General features: G+C 33.6%; 4 protein-coding genes across 7 annotated transcripts; 2 read left to right on the top strand and 2 right to left on the bottom strand.

Moving 5' to 3' along the window:
- The first annotated feature begins 113 nt into the window (after positions 1–113).
- Positions 114–6,282, top strand: rb (adaptor related protein complex 3 subunit ruby). 2 transcript variants are annotated; one of them, XM_081994379.1, is made up of 14 exons: positions 114–349; positions 402–477; positions 542–873; positions 929–1,178; positions 2,282–2,840; positions 2,900–3,120; positions 3,180–3,426; positions 3,485–3,645; positions 4,664–4,833; positions 4,889–5,127; positions 5,198–5,436; positions 5,490–5,628; positions 5,679–5,886; positions 5,934–6,282. In XM_081994379.1, the coding sequence occupies exons 1-14, from the start codon at positions 222–224 to the stop codon at positions 6,076–6,078; spliced, it is 3,114 nt and encodes a 1,037-aa protein (XP_081850505.1). In that variant the 5' UTR covers positions 114–221; the 3' UTR covers positions 6,079–6,282. The 2 variants fall into 2 exon arrangements, with proteins under 2 accessions (XP_081850505.1, XP_081850504.1); XM_081994378.1 differs by having other exon boundaries at positions 3,180–3,435.
- A 580-nt stretch (positions 6,283–6,862) lies between these two features.
- LOC145739195 (NEDD8-conjugating enzyme UBE2F-like) lies at positions 6,863–8,118 on the bottom strand. The gene is made up of 3 exons (XM_081994622.1): positions 7,688–8,118; positions 7,467–7,628; positions 6,863–7,409 (listed from the first exon to the last, which is right to left on the bottom strand). The coding sequence occupies exons 1-3, from the start codon at positions 7,943–7,945 to the stop codon at positions 7,293–7,295; spliced, it is 537 nt and encodes a 178-aa protein (XP_081850748.1). The 5' UTR covers positions 7,946–8,118; the 3' UTR covers positions 6,863–7,292.
- Positions 8,119–8,992: 874 nt separating this feature from the next.
- On the top strand, positions 8,993–12,678 carry LOC145739190 (uncharacterized). Of its 2 annotated transcripts, none has more exons than XM_081994617.1 (6): positions 8,993–9,131; positions 11,302–11,485; positions 11,542–11,829; positions 11,881–11,979; positions 12,036–12,337; positions 12,391–12,678. In XM_081994617.1, the coding sequence occupies exons 1-6, from the start codon at positions 9,121–9,123 to the stop codon at positions 12,578–12,580; spliced, it is 1,074 nt and encodes a 357-aa protein (XP_081850743.1). In that variant the 5' UTR covers positions 8,993–9,120; the 3' UTR covers positions 12,581–12,678. The 2 variants fall into 2 exon arrangements, with proteins under 2 accessions (XP_081850743.1, XP_081850742.1); XM_081994616.1 differs by having other exon boundaries at positions 11,878–11,979.
- An 88-nt stretch (positions 12,679–12,766) lies between these two features.
- Ptp69D (Protein tyrosine phosphatase 69D) lies at positions 12,767–20,493 on the bottom strand. 2 transcript variants are annotated; one of them, XM_081994585.1, is made up of 7 exons: positions 20,229–20,493; positions 19,849–20,020; positions 16,942–19,026; positions 16,020–16,881; positions 15,331–15,966; positions 15,040–15,273; positions 12,767–14,369 (listed from the first exon to the last, which is right to left on the bottom strand). In XM_081994585.1, exons 1-7 carry the CDS (start codon positions 20,299–20,301, stop codon positions 14,301–14,303), a joined length of 4,131 nt encoding a protein of 1,376 aa, XP_081850711.1. In that variant the 5' UTR covers positions 20,302–20,493; the 3' UTR covers positions 12,767–14,300. The 2 variants fall into 2 exon arrangements, with proteins under 2 accessions (XP_081850711.1, XP_081850710.1); XM_081994584.1 differs by having other exon boundaries at positions 16,020–19,026.
- Positions 20,494–20,795: the final 302 nt, after the last annotated feature.

Raw genomic sequence — 20,795 nt, 5'->3', positions numbered from 1 at the left:
GCTACTTTGTTCTAGTTCGACAATTTAGTGGTAGATGGCGCCAGTGCAGGGTTCCAAAATTCCACCAATCACCAATCCTTCAAATTAGAGGTTATAGAGATTAGAGAGACGTGTCACTTGTCAAATAAAAGCTATGTGATGTGTGTCCTGTGTGTTTTATATTTGTAACAAATTTGTTTAATAATAATACTATATTTTAAATGATATAATATATTTTTGAAATGTTAGCATCCGCATCACAAAATATGTCAAGCTCCAACTCATATTCGAACGACCGTGGTTTAAATTTTGAAGCCGAATATGCTGCAGATCCAGCAACTGGAGGCTTTTTCAATTCTGATTTTAAAAAGTAAGTTATTATTTAGTACTGGGATACCAGAGTTCTAAACTAATTTATCTAGGCATGACGATCTTAAGGAAATGCTGGATTCTAATAAGGATAGTTTGAAATTAGAAGCAATGAAAAGAATAATTGGGGTATGTTTGTTAACTCTAGTTTCTAGTCCTACTTAAAAAACACCTTGTTGTATGTGTTTTATAGATGATAGCAAAAGGAAGGGATGCTTCAATGTTATTTCCTGCTGTTGTTAAAAACGTAGTATCAAAAAACATTGAAGTTAAGAAACTAGTTTATGTTTATCTTGAACGGTATGCTGAAGAACAGCAAGACTTAGCTTTACTGTCAATATCTACATTTCAAAGAGCTTTAAAAGAACCAAATCCATTAATTAGAGCTGGTGCTTTAAGAGTTTTATCTAGTATTAGAGTTAAAATGATATCACCTATTGTAATGCTAGCTATCAGGGATGCCTCTTCTGACATGTCACCTTATGTCAGAAAAACTGCAGCTCATGCAATACCAAAGTTGTACAGGTAATAAATACCTCAAAATTTAGATTTCTGGTCCTAGCAAATATTTAATTTTTAGTTTAGACAATGAATTAAAATCAGAACTAGTAACAATTATCCAGAAGTTACTAGCAGATAAGACTGTGTTAGTTCTTGGTTCAGCAGTTATGGCATTTACAGAAGTGTGTCCTGAAAGAATAGATTTAATACATGAAGTATATCGCAAACTCTGTGCCTTGATAGTAGATGTGGATGAGTGGGGTCAAGTTACCATTGTTAACATGTTAACAAGATATGTCAGGTCCCAATTTGCTAATCCCAATATTCATGTAAGTAGATTTTTTCATTATTAGTCGTTAGTTAACATAAAGGGTGGATTTAGGTCATTTGTGATTAACCAACTTGTTATGATAAATGTAAGCAATTTATGAAATTAAGTAAACTATTTTCTTATTGTGACTAACAGTGTAACACCTGTTTGTGGCTTAAAATATTGAGACAACAAATAAGTTACATTTTATTTATAACCTATGGAACTTAATTACAGATATTACCCCAAAATTCTTTCAAATTCTTATTTCTTATTTGTTTTGTTTTATTTAAATGAGCCTAAAGAGGAATGGTTCTAATTAACATTATACAACAGAGTACTTATTAGCTGGGTACTTATTTAAACTTCACCATTTTAAAAAATGTATTGCTGGAACTAATTATTCTCTTATAACCTTTTAAGTGTTGTATTAATATTTAATTGTGATAAATTAATAATTCTGTTAAGTAGTTATGTAATTCTTACTGTGGTTTATTTTTGAATGGGACAGCTTATGCTGATTACTCATGACATTATTTGTTTATAGTTTATGTTCTTAAAGATCATTTTTGACTAACATAAACATCTAAATAATTGAAATGTACACTAAATTTGAATATTTCTTAATGATGTTGTAAAATGTATGTGCTTAAGGGGCCCTATTCAGTAGAAAAAAAATCTATTTTAAAATCAGGTTTTGTGAATCAGATTTTTTAGAATCTTCACATTATTGTAATCAGCTGAAGCATTTATGAGATGGAACCTCAAGAAATATGTTTTTTCTGACCAGTTTGATATTAAAATGGCTCAGAGAATCACATTTCAAATGGTAGGTATAAAAAGAAAAATTTAGGTAATATTTGTAATTCTGGCATTGTTTTTGATCTCTCAACAATGTGTGATTAGATTTTCTGACTAGTTTTTATTCTGATTTAAGCAAAATTTATCCTGTTAAAAACACAATATATTGCAACGTTATCAAAGGGGTTGATTAAAAAAACAGTTTAAAATAGTATAATAAAGTACAAAAGTTTATTACTCATATTTGAGAAATTAACAAGTTTTTGGTTTACTAACAATTTGACATATCAAACAGAAATTGTTCATATTGAAGGTTTGTAGGAACTTGAAAATGAACAGGACCGTCCGTTTTACGACTCAAACTCCGACGTTTCGGATAGAGCAGCTCCTACATTGGACCCTGATCATAGATTGATATTAAGATCTACTCGACCCCTTTTACAGTCCAGGAATGCTGCTGTCGTAATGGCGGTAGCACAATTATATCATCATTCAGCGCCAAGAAATGAATTTCCTTTGGCTGCAAAGGCATTAGTGCGTCTTTTGCGCTCGCACATCGAAGTGCAGAGCATCGTGTTGAACGCTATAGCTTCTATTAGTTCAAAGAATAAAGGGATGTTTGAGAGCTACTTAAAGAGCTTTTTTGTCCGGACTTCTGATCCCACCAATGTGAAGCTTTTAAAATTGGAAATTCTAACAAATTTAACTACAGATGCTAACGTTTTCATAATATTGAGAGAACTACAGACTTACATCTCCAGTAATGACAAAAATTTTGTGGCTGCGACAATTCAAGCTATCGGTCGGTGTGCCTGTTCCATTTCTGACGTCACAGATACGTGCCTTAACGGATTAGTTTTTTTGTTATCAAATAGAGATGGTTAGTGTGCCTGTTTTACTTTTTGTAAAACCAGTTAATGTATGGTTGTTATATTTTAGAAGCTGTAGTGGCAGAAAGTGTAGTTGTTATTAAAAGACTGTTGCAAACACAAGCCGCAGACCCAAAAGAGATAATCACCCATATGGCTAGATTACTTGATACTATTACTGTTGCCCAAGCTAGAGCTGCAATTCTCTGGCTTTTGGGGGAACATTCTCAGAAAGTTCCTAAAATTGCACCTGATGTACTTAGGAAACTTGCTAAAACATTTGCTGATGAGGTACTTATAATAATAATTTTTTTACGCATAAAATGAGAATGCCCTAATTTTTATTTTAGCACGACATTGTCAAGCTGCAAGTTATGAATTTAGCAGTTAAGTTGTACATCACTAACCCGGAACAAACAGCCTTGCTGTGTCAATACATTTTTAACTTAGCCAGATACGATCAAAACTACGACATTCGCGATAAAGCTCGATTATTAAAACACTTTATCAGCGAAAAAAATGGAAAATTAACTGCCGCATCCGCGAGAATTTTCTTAGCCAGCAAACCAGCGCCCATTTTACAATCACAATTTAAAGGTACCCAGTGTAAGAACTAAAAATGAATATAAACTCAATAAAAACATACACATTACAGATCAGGAAGACTTACAATTGGGATCTTTATCGCATTATATAAAGCAACGAGCGGCTGGCTATGAGCCTTTGCCAGACTTTCCTGAGGAACCGCCTTCAGGTGATGTAAGAAACGTTGAGCCTATTCCCGTTGAGGAGCCTACCAAACATTACAAACGTACGGTAAGTTTTTGTGAGTTTAGGCTGATATCTTTTGTTTTCTATGACATTTTGACGTAACTTTTCAAATAAGGGAGTAATTTACGGTCAAAGCAGCGGGTGTCACAAATCAGGGAGGTTGAACCTCTCAAATTAACCGTCTTGAGCTCCTCTTTCCAGTGGTGTTGAGCAAAATATTCTATCTGAAAAATTGCGTGCTGACTGCAGGGTGACCAAGAACAGTCAATCACCATACTTTTCATGCACACCCTGTATACTGGAAGTAAAAACGGTCCTGTAAATTTACAGTGTTGGGTTAAGGAGTTGATTAGAAACATTTTTGATTTCTTGTAATTTTTTTGTAACTTTCACCGTTTTTGAGTAATTTAGGAAAAACTGTTTGGTGTACTGAAAATTGAATACTGTTAAGGACAGTCAGGGACAAAATCGCCTGTAAAACCCACTTGGAGTAACCGAATCATGTTTTTAAGCAAATTTTTGGAATTCTTATTAAATTTCCTATCCAATAACGTGAAAAACACTAGAAAATTTGGTACAGTCAGGGAGAAAAGTGGTGTCAAAGTTTGAACTGCCAGAAACACTGTTTGAAAGGACTGTCAAGGTTAAAATCGCCTGTAAACCCACTTGGAGTGAGAAAATTAGTGTTTTAAGCATATTTTCGGAATCCTCATTAAGTTTCCTATTCAATAACGTGAAAAACACTAGAAAATTTGGTACAGTCAGGGAGAAAAGTGGTGTCAAAGTTTGAAATATATTTTTTATAAATAATTAAATAGCTCCGTTATTTGAGGAGCTTCAAAAAAGTAAATAATGAAAGTTGTAGGTTTCATCCTCTATAAGATTGTATTAAGGTGTTTTTGCATTTAAGGGCCTCCTTAAGGAGGCAAAAAGTGACAGGATGCACCAAACTGCTTTTTTTAAACTATTTCGATAGAGCGCAACTTTCAGTCGCAAAACGTTTATTAAAAATATTAACTTGCTTTATTGAAAAGATTGCCTACTTATACTAAGCAACTTTCAGGACAAAAAAGGGAAACAAAACATGTTTTCATGGGAATCAGCTTCTGAAGCAACATCTTCTGTTGAAGGGAGCAAAAGTTCCAGTTCTTCGGACAGCGAATCTTCTAGTGAAGATACTGGAACTGAAGAAACTACCAACCCTGAAAGTTCAGCTGAGGATGATACCGAAAAGTGACTCTTTCTATTTATTTTTAGTCCGTGGTTTAAAACGTGTATTTTTTTCTAGAAAAAGCGGCTCTGAGGAATCTTCTGACGAATCATCGTCAGAAGAATCAGAGTCTTCAAGTGAAGAGGAGAGTTCTGATGAAGATCAAATTAATGATGCTACAGCATCTAACCACGTAGATAAAGAAAAGGTTACGTCGAATAACGTCAGCAAGAATAGTGAACAAAAATCGAATTTAGATTTGCTATTAGACTTTTCGGATTTGGATGCCAATACCCCAGTGCTAACCCCTTCATTAGGTATGCATTTCAATTTTATTAGTACTTGCATTATCTGATTTAGCATTTTATTTATTTTTGTTGTTTTAAGGTGGATTTCTCACTCCAGCGACACCAGTTGAGCCTTCAACCACCTTACAAGTGGTTTCACCAGTTTTTACTAATACTTCACCCAAAGAATTGTTGAGTAAAATTAACGGCAAAGGCCTGTCTGCTTCTTACCGTTTTACAAGAAATCCACATTTATATTCTCCTAGCATGACAAACATTAACATTACCTTTGTCAATAATACTTCTGAAGATATAAATGACATTCGTTTAGGCAAGAAGGTATACAATTTTGTAAGTTTTTAACAGTCCAAGGTAATTAAGTTTTGTTTCAGAACTTAGCAGTTGGGATGAGTATGCATGACTTTGCTTGCATACCAAAATTGCCGCCGAATTGTTCGCTTCCTGCCACTTTAGGGGTTGACTTTAATGATACTACACACCCAGCGAATTTTGAAATTGTGTCTTCCTTAGGTTGGTTTATTTTCATAATAGGTCTGGCAAAACCTAACTTGGATTTTTAGGAAATTTCTCCGTTTGCATTCAGCCAAATGTGGGTGAATTGGTACGACCTGTCAAAATGCCTAGTGGCATGTTTGATGAAAAACAATCTAAATTGTGTGGCATAAATGAACACACTACGGTTCTATCTGAGTGCAATAATGTTGGTGAACGTATTGCCGAACTTACCAATTTAGGTCCCTGTGATAATTCTTCTCCAGATCTTTTAAGGTAGGTTAAATTTTGTACTTTCAATTTTTTCTAATGCAATTTTTCAGATTTGCCGGTCAAACAATGACGTCTGCAAGTTTAATATTAGTCACTTTTCAAGTAAAGGAACGTCCAGTGCTAAAAGTAAACTGTGAGAATATCGTTTTCGGCTTACTGATGCTCAATGAGTTAATAAAGATGTTAAACTCATAGGGTTAATTAAATTGATATATTATTTTGATTAGTTGTTCCAGTTCAGTGTTTATATATGTTTGTTATTTTGTATTACCTTTTATATGTTATTATCACATTCCCACTTAACTGAATTTGTTAACATTGCTCTGAGTCTGAAAAGTACCGATGTATTTATTTTTGAAGAGCGCCTTAAGTCAATAAAGTGAACAAATTTTTTGCTTATTTTTTTTGTTGACCTTTTCAAGTAATTAGTGCCTTATAATTTTACCAGACGGAAGGAATAACACACTCGTCTCCACAATACTCCATTTCATCCTTCAAGAATTAAAGCTTGCTCAATCAATTTCAAACATAGAAATGCCCATGTTGGGGAGCTTAATCCCAACTCAGTGCGCCGGCTATCTTTCTATCAGGGGAGAGATAGTAAAACCCCATGTTATAATAAAAGTGAACTTAAGAAGTGGCGCTTAAAGGGAATGACAAAGCTTATTATGAAAAAAAAAATGATACTACATACTAAATAATTTAACTAAAATTAAAGAAAGCCCATTTTGTTGGGGCTGGGGATGTCCCTTGAGGGAAAAGATTTATATTTCTTTTTGAAACATTATTTTCTTTTGTTCAAAAAGAAATATACATCTCTCCCCCTAAAGGTCATCCTCAGCCCCAAGAAAATAGGTTTTCTTTAATTTTAGTTAAATTTTTTTCAGTTTGACTGATATGCTTTATTAGTAACCTTCAACATTCAGTGACATTTTAACTAAACCAATAGGGACCTCACAAGTAAAATAAAACTCAGATAAATAAACAAACTTACATTTTATTGAACACAATTAACAATATCGAAATGTAACATAGCTTAAGTAGCTGGAAACTAATAATTATTAGGGTGTTAACAAAATCTTGTACAGACTGTCCAATGAGTTTGCCCTAAATAAGCTTAATATTAAGTATCTGCAGTCTTTTTATGTGACAAACTTAAAGTACATTTGCATAGTTGACTGAATTAATTTTGAATTGTGGAAGTTATCAAACTAATGTGGTTTTTACATCCTACATGCATTCATAAGCTTGCAGGGCATGATAGAAGTCACTAACTATAATAAACATCAGTATTCAACACCCCATAATACATACAAATATATCACAAAAATTGTTATTAAATTCATAAACAAAAGAATACAAAAAAATAAGTCACACTTTACCACATTTTCATAGGGTAACTCCTCTGGCTATTCTTGTGCATATTTTGTCACATACTCTATAACTTTCAATTTAAATTCATCTTTAGAGTGTCTGAATTGTTCTGCTGCTTCCACATTTAAGGGATCTTCAAAGTTTAGCAAGTCCTAAAACCACAACCACTAAATAGTTACTATAGTGCAGGTTAAAAATATTAGACTTACTGTAAATAAGGCATGCAATCCCCAAACTACGTCATTCAGTCTTCTGATAGGGGACCATCCCATTCCATCCACACTATGTTTTCTTAGTAAGGATAGACAAACTTCTCCTGTTTCTGAAATATTTGGGTGCCACAGCTTTGTTGAGCATTTAACTATGGGTGGCTAAAAAAAAATAACATGAGTATACTGACAACTATTACTTAGTTAATTGGCAGTCTTACCACCATATTATATTCCTCTGTGACTACAATATCAAACTTGAAGGTACCACCTTCCCAATACCCTTCTGTAGGCTGTACAGTCAAAGTGAATCTGCTTAGATCATTTTCATTTTGGTAATGTATTGAGCAAGACGCAGGCAATAGTTGAGACATTTCTTGTGCTTCTTTGACCAGCAAGCGGTCTCTAATTGGGGCTCTGGTCACTGGGGCCTTGTCATTATCACTTTTACGTTTTAATCGCTGAGACAGGGTAATCATGATGAATTTACACTGACGAATTATTAAGGCAGAATACGGAACACAATTTTTTTAACGTTTAAACTTTAAATAAACATCAAAACATTACACTCAGGGCAAAACATACAATTCTTTTATTTGCAAATACGCAAATTCGAGGTTAAAGTTTTTATACATTTTCCGACAGCTGTTTTTGATATTTGACATCTATTAACAGGACATCTGAGGAGCTTGCTCTGTTTTGTTATTAAAATAATAACGAAGATGGAGGAAAGCGAGTACAGAATATCCAAATTCTTAAAGTTTTAGTGAAACTTAATAAAGATAGTTTATACTTACCGTTAAAATTATGTAATAGTAGTAATAGTGTAGAAGACAATTTTTGAAATTGCTTACACCATTGCAGATGATTAACAGATTATCTTAAACTCTGACAGCCAAAAGATGCTTATAAGAATTTTAAGAGAATTAAAAATAGGCTTTAATTAGATATTTTAAGTGGGAAACTAAATTTACCTAATGCATCCTGCTCCATTTTCAATCAAATTTGTAATCACTTTTTCTATAATGGTACCACGTACACTATTACAATATTTTTAAAAATATTTTTCAGTTCTTGCATTGGAGAACAAGAAGAGCGAGTTCCTCAACATTAATTACATATGCAAGTCGGAAAGATTAATATGACATTTAGCTTATTTAATATCGAAGTCAAATAAATAAAATATTCTGAGATGATCTCGTAAATGCCACACCTGTATAGACATATTTGGCGCGTGAACTAAAAAGCCTACGCGCAAAAGTGACCTAACCAGGTCACTTAAATTTGTAGCAAAAAATAAAGAGCAAATTTGAAGAACAATCAATTGGTAAATACACAAACCGTAAATAATAATAATGTGTTATTACAATGTCACATTATCAATACCCTATAGTTGAGTGGCCAGAAGTAGGCAGAAGCTGACCGATATATGCACCGCTTTTCTTTTTTTGGGCAATTCTTACTTTTATTATTACTGGTACGACCACATATGCCTATATTCTTACTGGTTCTTATAAGCTGCGGCAATTTTACACTCAGTTTGGCATCGGCAACGTGAATCGACACAACCCAGTACCACCAACTCCCATATATAGATACCGAGTGTTCTTCTTTGTGTGTTTTATTATTGAAATGTTATTGATTTGTTGCAAAAATGTTAGGAGGGTAAGTTTCAATTATTTTAATATATTAAATAAATGAATGGCAGTTTTTAATAGGGTCTAAATAAAATACTCTTAAAAAGTCTTTTTTAAATTAAAATATTATTTTTATGATTAGTTTAACAAATTGAAGAAATAAAAACACAAAATCAATCCCATCCCATTTTTGTGTTCATTTCTTCAATTTGATTTGTTTCAAGCATTATAGAGTTTTTGTTGTGTTTGAACAGGTTGTCCCATTCTAGACACTTTTTGTATTGCTTCTCCGTTATTGTTTTTAAAAATATACAGAGTTGCGGTTTTTGCGATATTACCTATATGTTACGTGGCTTTTAATTTGTAAAATTAAACATGGTGCAAAACATAATATTAACACTTCTACAGGGTGCCACAAATTCGTGTCTAAGTATGGGGATCTCAAAAAGGGTATCCAATAAGAGATACAGAGTCGGTTAAATGGAAGCAAAGTTGAGCAATTTAGAGTCTTTTTTCTGATTTAAATGACGTGCATCACTTGATGATTAATCTTTTGAATTTTAAGTTAGAATTTGATGATAATTATTAATTAGTGATGATGACTGCTCTTGCACAAAGCGCATGTTGTTAAATTTAATACATTAGTATGTATGCTGTAAAATCTCAAAAGTAAGATAAATAAAATAGGTGATTATTATACTTTTTAATTTTATGTCCAATATAAGAGTTTCTTAAATCTAATATTGCCAAGAAGGTATTTCCGAAGATTGAAGCAGAAAAACCAAATTTTCCGATTTATTTTTCTAACGAACACTTTGTTTTCAACATCAAGTTTTCATGGAAATTATAATGGATTTCATTAAATTTGAAATTTACACAGAATTTCTATTTAAAATATCTCTCCTCTACTGCTACTAATTTTGTATTAATACCCGGAAAAAACACTTTTATCAAAGTTTTTTCACCTAAAATTCAAAAGATTATCAAGTGTTGCACGTCATTTGAATCAGAAAACAAAGCATTTTCAAAATCTGCCTTAAAAAAAACTTTGCCTTCATTTAACCAACTCTGTATCTCTTACCTTTTTCGAAATCCCCATACTTAGACAAAAAAGCACACTGTGTATATTTAAAATAACGGCTATTGTTATGGAACTAAATAAATGTAAAATTTGATTTATTTTTGTGTTTATGCAAGATGACCAAAAAAGGTTTTCTGCACATTCTTAAAAAAGTGCACAATTTTGTAGAATTAATTTTTTTAGAAGTTTGAAATATATAGTTTGAATCCTGCAAAACATTAGCATAAATGTGTGATTAACGGAATATTGATGCACTTACAAATTATTACCTTTAAAAATCTTTTAATTTGGGTTTCTTAAATTTCGAAATCTTTTATTTTAAATGACAAAAAAAAATTGCAATCTTTTATTGTGCATATAATCTAAACTCTACTTGTACAACCGGTTTGCTAAGTGAATCTTTCATATCCAGATTTCTCTTGGACACTTTGTTTTATTTGTGGGTCATCAAAATGAGTTTTGTTATCATATCAATGCATTTACTTATAAACCTCGATTATGGAATTTTTATAAAACGTATACAACGAGGACATTATTACTAAACAAAAATGAAACATTCGATATGTTAGCTGCAAGCGCTTTTATATCACGCTTTAATAACTTGGGTAATATGTATAATTTAGTATATCCATTCCATAACGGTATAAGAGGTAAGAATGTGCGACAAGGCGAAAAAATTTTAATACCAACTACACAAAATAAATAAACCGAATCCTGTGATATTGGCTATTAAAATTATGTGCAGTTTAAAAAAAGATATTTTTTATAAATCAAGAGATTACATAGAAAATGTTTTTTTTATTTATTCATGCCTGTACACGATTGGGTTCAGAAGAAAGTTCAGATAATCAGATAAAACAACTCTTGGAACAGACGTTACTATTTTTCGCCTTCTGTTAGCATGACACATTAACATTTTAAACTCAAACCACAAAACAACTAGCCAAACAATAAAAAACATATTTCTCGAAAGCACCAAATTTGTTTTGGGCACAGAAACGTGCAATTTCGCATTGTCGTGGAATTGTCAACACGCAATTACATAGCTATACAAATTCGTTACACTTAGATGCCTACTGCAATAAATTTACACAGTTACTTTATTTTAAACATTTAGGAGACTCCAATGTAGTTTGATAATGACGTTGGTGGTGACATCATTAACCAGTTGCGAACAAGGTACAATAAGTCACTACTTGGAAAATGCTGTTAAAGGCTTGAGGAGTTTAAGACAATTACAAACTTTTAGTCCTGACCAAAACGTCCAGACTCTTAAAAGCGAACAACGCAGAAGACATCAAGTATAAATTATTATAGCAGTTCTTTAAATGTTTTTTGCATTAATGGTTTATTGCAGCATGTTGAGGACGTGCCACCTTTAACCCTTACCAAAGGGGAGTTAACTGCGATTTATGAACAGGCAATATCTAAAGGAGAAACTGTAAAAGTCAACACTGATGACAACGGTTATGTAAATGCTCTAGTTCACCACATAGACGAAGATGCACATCTTGAAAATCCCATTCCTACTGAAATCTCACAACACCATGAAGCTATGAGCGAAGATGCTGGATATTATTACTACTACTATCCTATTAAAAGCTTTTTGGACGAGTTTACCTCACAACCTCCGGAAAAACACCATGTAAGTGATTATATGCTTAGTATAAGCTTTTATTAAGCTATTTTCTAGCAGAATAGTTATCATCACAACCACCCACACCATCACCACCACCATCGTAAAGAAGTAACCACTTACAAACCACCCTATACCTACCATTCGCACCATCACCAGGTATGGTAAATTACACCAACAGACTAACTTAAATAAAAACCAATCAAATCAATTAGCACAATATTACCATTCAAACCGCTGACGAGAAAAAAGAAGCTAAACCCATGGAGCATCCACTTGTCATGGCAATATCCGGTTTTATTGGCATGGCAGTAATGTTTGTCTTGTCCATGGTCGTGCTACCTAAACTAGGGGGAACAAAAGCTAAAGTTAGTAACGATGTCAAGAAAAAAGACCAGCTTGATGACTTTGCTAGGTTTGCGCTGAACGCTATTGAAGGAAATTGTGCTGAACGGTTTGCCTGTGAGTTGACTAAAACCGCTAGATCATTTGATATGGAAGATAACCGGTTTTACAAGTGAGTTGGGGTATTTGTCTGGAAAATTGTGATTGTATTTTAAACTCGTTTAGGTTGCTGAAGCGAGTCGCTCCTGGAACATTTGGCAGATACATTAAAAATTCGGGAAAGTACGCTAACAAGCAGTTGCAGTGCACTGCCATACCTTGCAAAAGGAAAAAACCAGGCAATCCACCAAACACCAGAAAACCCCCAAATAAAAACCAGGTTAAAAAAATTAATCCCAGTAAGAGATTTAGTTAGATTGACGGTACCAAAGCCATTATATTTATTTATCATATTTATTAATTTATTTATTGTAAAAGTAAGTAAATAAAATTATTTCTATTTTATGCTTCAGACATGTTTTGTTTTATACTCTCTGACTTTGAAGAAGTACATGAAGTACATGATGATGAAGTACATCAGATGAAAGAAAAAAAATCTATATACGCATGAATGTTTTATTACAAGAAAAAAATGGCAAATTAAGAAAAGGTGGAAAAGTATACAAATAAATAATTCTTAGCTGCAAAATTCGCATATACAATACAGTCTTAATTTTGTATTCTATCTAAAATACAACTTATATACAACGAGAATTAACGTACAAAAAAATGACGAATACACAATTAGTAAAAATATACAAAGTACATTTAAGCAAAAAAGCTTCACTAACATCTAAAGGTCAATTATGCCTAGAAAGTGTTCTAAAAACTGAGTCCAAGCGGGACATTTCAAAAACTTTTGGTAAATAAATGAACACTCCGAGTCTCCCTCCAATTAAAAAAATACTGATTTTTGCCAATTTAGCATCATTTAAACTAAAAACAGAGCGGGAGGCCTCGAAAATAAAGGTACAACTCACTCTACGTCCTCTACCTAACAATACCAATACAAAAGTGACAACCTACCTACATATCAATGTAACTTGTGTTGTATTAATATCAGTCAAATCGAATTGAGATTCAATTATTAAATTACTTCCAGTGCTATAGAGAGAAAGACAAAATATAATGTATAAATCAAAAATATCACTAACACCGCTAAGAGAAAGCAGGATTTGAATGAATTCGATTAAACGGAAAGTGTCATTCCTGACGTAGCAAGCAGAATAGAATATACAGAGTGTTGTAATTAGGAGTGGAATCTGTAGGTCGAAAATTATATTGCAGGTGTCAAGGAGAATTTTTTTGAAATTTTTCTTCAAAACACACAACAATACTTTTATGTTCAAACACCCTGTATATTCTGTAATCTTTGGTTAAAGCGAGAAAACTAAAATAACGTACGAGTGAAAGATCACCTCATCTAATAAATGTGTAAGTAACTGCCAACATCAATTTATGATAATCCAATTTGGAAATTGACGGTTTTAAGTGTATTTTCTCATGTTTGACTGACGAAAACAATATCAAAATAGGACAAGCTTCAAAATTTGATATGTTTGTCCGCTTCTTGAAACCAAAAGGGAATGTTTAACAGTCAGAAAGTCTGCCAATGTCAAAGGATTAAAGCCTATATGCCCTTAATTAACAATTAGAAGTGGAACAATCTATATGCCTACAGTGTTAGTGAAAACTACCACGTACCACAAAATGCTGGAAAATAAAATCCTTATTTCTTGAAAATCACAAACATCATTGACATTCCCTATTCTAAACACGCATATTGTAATTTACCTGTTAAAAAAATAAAAAAATTGAGCAAAATAGTTTATTTTCAAATACTTTCGCGCTCAAGGGAATGAGAAGATTATTGTTACTAAAACTAATTAGACGATCTAAATTTGAGTACTTTGGTTTTCAAAAAACTATGACGGCTTACTGGAAATGCCTTCAATTTACAAGATTAATAAGAATACATAATACAATATATAAAAGTACAGCACATATAAAAATACCCAAACATCCTCTAAAACCTGTTACGGCTTTTTTTTTTTTTTGGAATGACCTGTCAATATGGCACCATTATACTAAATTGTTTACGTCTCACTCAAACCGTGAAGCTCTGCGTAATTCACTATGGCCCGATGAAGAAACTCGTATTGTGCCTGTAAATCCATATGATATACTTGACGTTCACTTACACAAACAGTGATTTTTAATATTAAAAAAAATGTTCTCTAAGGTTAAATAATGTTTTATAAACAATCGATACTTCCCAATAATTAACATAAGTAATCAGTCTGTAAATGGATTAGATTCTAGCAGAAGATATTGTAAGCCTGTATTTGATTTTAATATGTGTTTTGGTAGTACCTGGTGTTGTCTAGTATAAATAACTGTCTGTCTTGAGACATTTATTTTAATGTCTTGAGGATGACCCAAATAAAGAAGTCGAAACGTCGACAAAAGTGAAGAAAAATCCTGTGTTTTATTTGGCCGTAACACACCAACAAAAAATTTAAACGTGCAAACTTTCATACGGCCACTAAAAACAATTTGTAAAATTACGATTTAATTGGGTAACCACCACCAGACAAGGACGTGATGGGTTTTTTGGAGAGCATGAAGCAGAAGTGTGCTGAAGAGACCAGAATGAAATTGAAACTTTGGGCCAACTCTAACAGTAAAACTGAAGTTCGTGATGCAATATAGGCAACACCAGGTACTACCAAAACACATATTAAAATCAAATACATGATTACAATAAGTAATCAGATCATTTCCCATTCCTCCCATTCTTTATATATTTTTATTATGAAAAATGAAGGTACTTACATAGGTATTTATCAGAGCCTGTCTTTGTGACCTAAGTTTGCGAGTAACAGTGAAAACATCGACACGACGTTCCGTCCTCAGCTGTTGCACCAATATGCTCAACCCCACAAACATAGAACTCCTGTCAGAGCCCAAGTTACAATGCACAACCATAGAAGGAGAGCACCCTGTTTTAATTATGGCCGCCTGAGAATTGTCAACTAGTTCAATCATACCCCTTGTAACTTCAGGGACCTAAAAAAAATCCGTTAACCTTATTTAAGTACGGCTCAGAAGTGATAATAAATATACCTCGCCATCAACGGTAGGCCAACCGTGATATTGTAAGTGGGTAACCTTATGTTCTTCCTGGTCTCTGCCCTTGATGTAAAACTCCCGCCTCGTATAATAAGGACAAGTTTCAGCTTGTACGTATCGCACCGTTATGTAGTCGTAAGAAGCTTCACCGCCTTCCTCAGGCCAATATCTAGCACATTTACCTTCACCGAGCTCAGAAAGCATAATAATGACGCTAATGCCTTGTTCGGAAATCATACGCCAAAAGTCGTTTACAGTAGATTCCATAGGATCTTGACTTATTATAAAAGACTCGCAATTATCATAGCCTTCAATGAAGGAAGCGTTTATGTAAGTGGAATGTTCTTTTCCAGAAAGAGGAGTTAAAATCACTCGGTTCCTGTCATAAGGAAGAACTGCGTCAGAACGGTTTTTGTCTCTGTTCTCTTCTCCTCCGGCTACAGAACAGGACTTCCGATCTTCAAAAGCGTTTATCATATTTTCGAATTCTTCTTCAAGTCTGCATTTGCTTCCTTCCTTATCTACTTGACGTAACCTTTCTACAGAAGCCTTTAATTCGTTTACAGGGATTTCAGTGTCACCATATTGAGCTACTTCCATGAGAGCGCGGTAAATAAATATATATTGTTTCTAAAATAACAAAATTTGTCAGTCAAAAAACTATTCCTAAACAAATAACTTACCAAAGATTGCACTAGGAAATTTCTTTGGTGTCTCAAATCACAGATATTGTTAAAAATAGAAACTTGACCTTCCTCTCGGAGCTGCTGAAGTAAACAATCAAGAGCAACCAATGTGCCAGTTCTACCAACACCAGCACTGCAATGAACCAGGATGCATCCCTTTTCAATGGAGTATGCCTCGTTGACCCTTTTTATGAATTTAATTATTCCACTTGGATGTTCTGGGGCCATGAAATCCTTCCAAACCAAATAGTGATATTGGGTGATACGTCGTTCTTCGACATCCTTTCCATTTCCAGACTTAACAATTTTCAACTCCCTGACTATATAGTCCGAATAACGCGTCTCCTGCACATGTACTACAGTTATTTTTCCAAATATCTTTTCACCGTCCGTTTTATCTGGCCAATACTTAGCACATTTAGTTTTACTGTATTCTTCCAAATTAGTCAACATAAGAATCATTTCAAGGTGTTGTTCCCAAATCATTCTCCAGAAATCATTCACTGTGGTATCCATTGGACCTTGAGCACAAATAAACTTTTTACGTTCTTTATACCCCATTACAAAATTAGCATTGATGTAATCAGAGCCTGCTATACTATCAACTTGTGATAACTTAACCCTAGTTTGATCGAATGCCTTAATATCCGGGTATCTGTTCTTGTAGATATTCTCTTTGCAGTCCGATGCTCTAGTAGTACGGTCTGAAAAACGGTCAGGTAATAATTCAAATTCCTGTTGAAACCCGTAATCCGAATCACGATGATGTTCTACATAGGCAGCAACCAGATCTGATTTACTAATTGGGCTCATGTCGGGCGGATTCAATGAAACAAGTCTCTGTCGCCCTCGAAGATTTCTAAGAGAGGTTCGAAAAGTAATCATTTCAACAGCCTGAGCATGGGCTTGTTTAGTATACCTATGAAGAATACATAACACCGTCAATAGGAATAAAACCAAAACCATCAACCCGCACAAGACTTGGAAAATCAGGCTTAAAGTTTCAGTTCTTGGAGCAGCTATAACTTCGGGACCGGGATTCATCATATCCAAATAATTGCTGTAAGCCGCTAAAATAATGGGCTCAGGGTTCCCTCGCACGATAATTTCGACAAAACCCGTATAATTGCTATTGATATCTAAGTTGCCATCAAAAGGTGGTAAAGGATCAGTAAGCATTTCGTCTCTTCTTACTCTGTTAGCAATGTCACCGGCTGTTTTATTTTGTTGCTTTCCTTTAGATTTTTCTTCCCTTGGAGTATTATACGGCCTCAGACCAATGCATTGATTACATTCACTGCTGGAAACGTTTAATACTTGATCGTCTCCAAGAAACACTTCATCATGAAAAGAAGAACTGCTAAACATTTCAGCGACGTAGGCTCCTCCTTTTGGTGTACGATGAGCTTCTTGGTAAGACATAATTGTTAAGTCCTCAGGGGATGGCAGCTCAGATAACTTTTGTTGATCTTCCATACGTACCAAATAAATTCGGTAACAGCATATCGGCCCGTTTCTTTCAGAAATTCGTGGTATTAGCAATTTAAACATCCACCTTCCTAGCTGCTCCTCCATCTTTTTCCAATGAATTCTAGAGATTTTTTGTTTGTCGGGCAGAGTCGGTGGCATCTGACAGTAAAGAGTCACAGGAGTACCTTTCTTGCGGAGTCTAGTTACTCCGGAAATATTTACTGCATAGTTAGTATTTGGGGAAACATTGTAAAATCTAGTAGATAAATTAATGGCGCTAATACTCGCTACTTTTGGACCCCAAGTGACATTATCAAGTTCTCCTTGCTCATTTAGAAACGTTGCATTGCCGACTAAATTAACATCGTAAGACTGAATGATTCCATTAGGATGGACTGGTGGTTCCCAAGAGACGTGGATGAAATTTGTATGACTAATATTGTCAAAACGACATTCCATAGAAGCATTTGAAGGTGGTCCTGACATTCCATCCATAGTAGTACCATTGACACTTTCTGACCATGGTCCGCATAATCCACTATAATCGCTGCACGCAGCTACTTGAAAATTGTAAGTAGTAGCTGAATTCAAATGAGAAAACATATATGGATATTTTTTAGCTGCTTGTATAGCTTGAAGCTTTTGAGATGTATTGTAAGACCTCATCATAAGATTATAATAATGAAAGTGATCTCTAAACTTTTCTGGTGGCATTGTCCACTTGATGGAGATTGAAGATGAAGTAACTCCAGTCACTGTTACATCTGGAACGAATACAGGTTCTTCATCAAGCATTCTTAAAGTGTGACTGGTCGAATACGGACTATCGCCTTGGGAATTCTTTGCCATAATTCTAACTGTATACAAAGAGTTATTTGTTTCAACATTTAAAATTAGGGAGTTCTTAGTGTTATTAATTGAATTTCTATAATAAAGCCACTCAGAATCGTTTTCAGACTTGTACTGCACAATATACTGCAGTTCCTTAGGAGTGTTACCATTATTCACAGTCCAGTTAAGGAATATCTTATTAGTTCCTATGGGCTTAATTACGTCAATATTCACTTGGGGTTTATCAAGGACTAAAATTGCCGTTGATGCGTTTGCAGTGGATATTTCATTACCAACAAAACAGGAATAAGTTCCATTATCTTTCTTAGTAACTTGAATCGTTATAGTTGAACTCATTACAGTTTCATTAATAGAGGCAGTATTCCATAAATCATAAGGCAACGCGTTGTCATCTTTAAACCAAGCAAAATGCTCAATAGGATATCCTTCAACAAAACATTCCAACTTAACAGTTTCATGTATCTTTGTGTAAACAGGAGAGGTGATTTTAAAAACCTGAACCGCTTTAGTCACATTTAGTTCTATGTCAGACAAATCTAAATCACTGGCGTTTTGATTAGTTGCGTGGCAAACATATCTTCCTACGTGATTGAAGCTCATATTTAAGATATGGAGAATAGATACTTCAAACTTGTTTCCTGATTCTTTGTTAATGTTTTCACTTTCCATTTCTAGCGTAAATCTGTAATAAAAACCTAGTCTCAATATACTGATGATTAAAGGTTCTAAAAAACACTCCACAAAATGTTATAAGAATATAATAAACAGTTGTAATACTCTGATGGTCCCCAATACAGTATCTTCAAATAAATAAACCAAAAATAATGTCATTTTGGCTTCCCATCAAATTAAATTACCATGATAAATCCTGTTATGAAACTAAACAGTTTCAAGCCTTTTTCAACTTACTTTACAGTTTTGAAAACTATTGAAATATGTGGGTAATAAAAAAAGTTTAATTTGTTGAATACATTTTACTTCTGTTGTGGGGTTAATTGAATAATATTAAAAACTGAGGCACTGCCCATGCAACTTTGTTTCCATTACAGTGTGACAAACACCCATTAACTTAATTTTTTTAAATACAAACCCTGTTCTGTTTTAAAGTAGTAGCCTAGTAATAAATAGTAGGAGCATATAACCTTCAGTTTTAGTTTATAATTTGCAGGATCTATGATGCTTCTTAATGTACCTGTTAAACTTGTGTTTAAACAACCAGTTTTAAGTTTTGTCACCTGTTAAAGGGTTAGTGTGTCTTCTTAAATAAAAGGCTAAAGGTGTACATCATTTATTAATGGGGACATTTCAAAAGGGATCCTTCTTTAATGTTTTTTAAATAAATTTTCTTTCTTACAATTATTGGATTAGACCCAAACTATGACTATGAAAGGGGAATATGTTAGTAAGTGCAAATAAACTTCAGTAAGCAAATCTTTCATCCATAACAATATCCAAAATATATCAATACTGCATTAACAAGATAAATTAAACTTAATTGACTTACCCATCCTGCTCTGAAACATTTTTGTCATTGAAGGTCCATAACATGTGGCTTGACATCCATTTAGTCTTGCATATAATTGTGACATTTTCTCCTAAAGGTAAGCGCAAAGGATTTTCATGTTTCAGTACCTCAATGGTCATGTTTAACTCCTTATCAACTTGAGGAAATTCCTCTGTAAACAATTAATTGGCTTTAGATTATGTCATTGCAATAAACATTTGGTAGTGAATGAACTGTTTATTTACTATTTGCACTGTTCTTATGCAAGATTAAATACCCTTAAAGTGGGTGTTATATCAAGTGATATAGCTTGAGGAATACTCTGTTACATTGTCTTGTACTTTGTAGGATTCATACTGTACTTTACATTCATAACTTACCTATTGGATTACCAAATATCAAAGGATACAAGAGTGAGAAGATTATTGTGTGATAAAGGGCTTGGCTTATCATGGTGCTTTACGAAGTACTAATCTAACTAACACGAGAGTTAATTATCGATAAACACTACGTTTTAGGGGAAGTTCAAACCAAACAACTTCATTTCGCTTGTACTATCATTCGAGATTTATTTCATATTTTTCAGACAAATTGCCGACTACTTTGTTATGGAAACCATATTGAAAATAGGTATACAATAGACAGAAGTATACAACTCTGCTATTTAGATTTTCCGCTAGGGGGCGGTAGCAGACAGAAGGCTTTAAACTTTTTGACAGAGCAATAAACACATTTCTTAATAAATTATTAAAGAAATATTGATTTCGTTAAGAAAGATTTCAAATTTTAGTTAAAGTGAGGCAAACCCCTTAAAACTTTTCCAATATGTGCATTATAAATTACTAAAAAAAGGCAAAGTAAGCCTCTATAAAACACTGCATTGCTTTTAAGCCAACTTTTAAGCCATTTAATTGTAACTCTCAAACTGTTTTATTTTCAATCGTTAG

The sequence above is a fragment of the Ips typographus genome, linkage group LG16 (genome assembly GCF_016097725.1).
Source record: "Ips typographus isolate SLU linkage group LG16, UJ_Ityp_2.0, whole genome shotgun sequence".
NCBI classification, from domain to species: Eukaryota; Metazoa; Arthropoda; class Insecta; order Coleoptera; family Curculionidae; genus Ips; species Ips typographus.
The sequence above is the reverse complement of the archived record's forward strand: the minus strand, read 5'-3'. Positions and strand labels throughout refer to the sequence as shown.

Excerpts from the sequence above, each read along its gene's own strand:
- rb (XM_081994378.1), top strand. The coding sequence starts at position 222 with ATGTTAGCATCCGCATCACAAAATATGTCAAGCTCCAACTCATATTCG. Across the intron at positions 3,436-3,484 it reads ACAATTTAAAGGTACCCAGT|ATCAGGAAGACTTACAATTG; the intron begins GTAAGAACTAAA and ends TACACATTACAG. Across the intron at positions 5,629-5,678 it reads TGAAATTGTGTCTTCCTTAG|GAAATTTCTCCGTTTGCATT; the intron begins GTTGGTTTATTT and ends TTGGATTTTTAG.
- LOC145739195 (XM_081994622.1), bottom strand. The coding sequence starts at position 7,945 with ATGATTACCCTGTCTCAGCGATTAAAACGTAAAAGTGATAATGACAAG. Across the intron at positions 7,629-7,687 it reads CAGAGGAATATAATATGGTG|CCACCCATAGTTAAATGCTC; the intron begins GTAAGACTGCCA and ends ATTTTTTTTTAG. Across the intron at positions 7,410-7,466 it reads GATTGCATGCCTTATTTACA|GACTTGCTAAACTTTGAAGA; the intron begins GTAAGTCTAATA and ends TTGTGGTTTTAG.
- LOC145739190 (XM_081994616.1), top strand. Across the intron at positions 11,980-12,035 it reads ACCATTCGCACCATCACCAG|CACAATATTACCATTCAAAC; the intron begins GTATGGTAAATT and ends CAAATCAATTAG. Across the intron at positions 12,338-12,390 it reads GAAGATAACCGGTTTTACAA|GTTGCTGAAGCGAGTCGCTC; the intron begins GTGAGTTGGGGT and ends AAACTCGTTTAG.
- Ptp69D (XM_081994584.1), bottom strand. The coding sequence starts at position 20,301 with ATGATAAGCCAAGCCCTTTATCACACAATAATCTTCTCACTCTTGTAT. Across the intron at positions 20,021-20,228 it reads GATATTTGGTAATCCAATAG|AGGAATTTCCTCAAGTTGAT; the intron begins GTAAGTTATGAA and ends AATTGTTTACAG. Across the intron at positions 14,370-15,039 it reads AGGCTCTGATAAATACCTAT|GCACAATACGAGTTTCTTCA; the intron begins GTAAGTACCTTC and ends ATGGATTTACAG.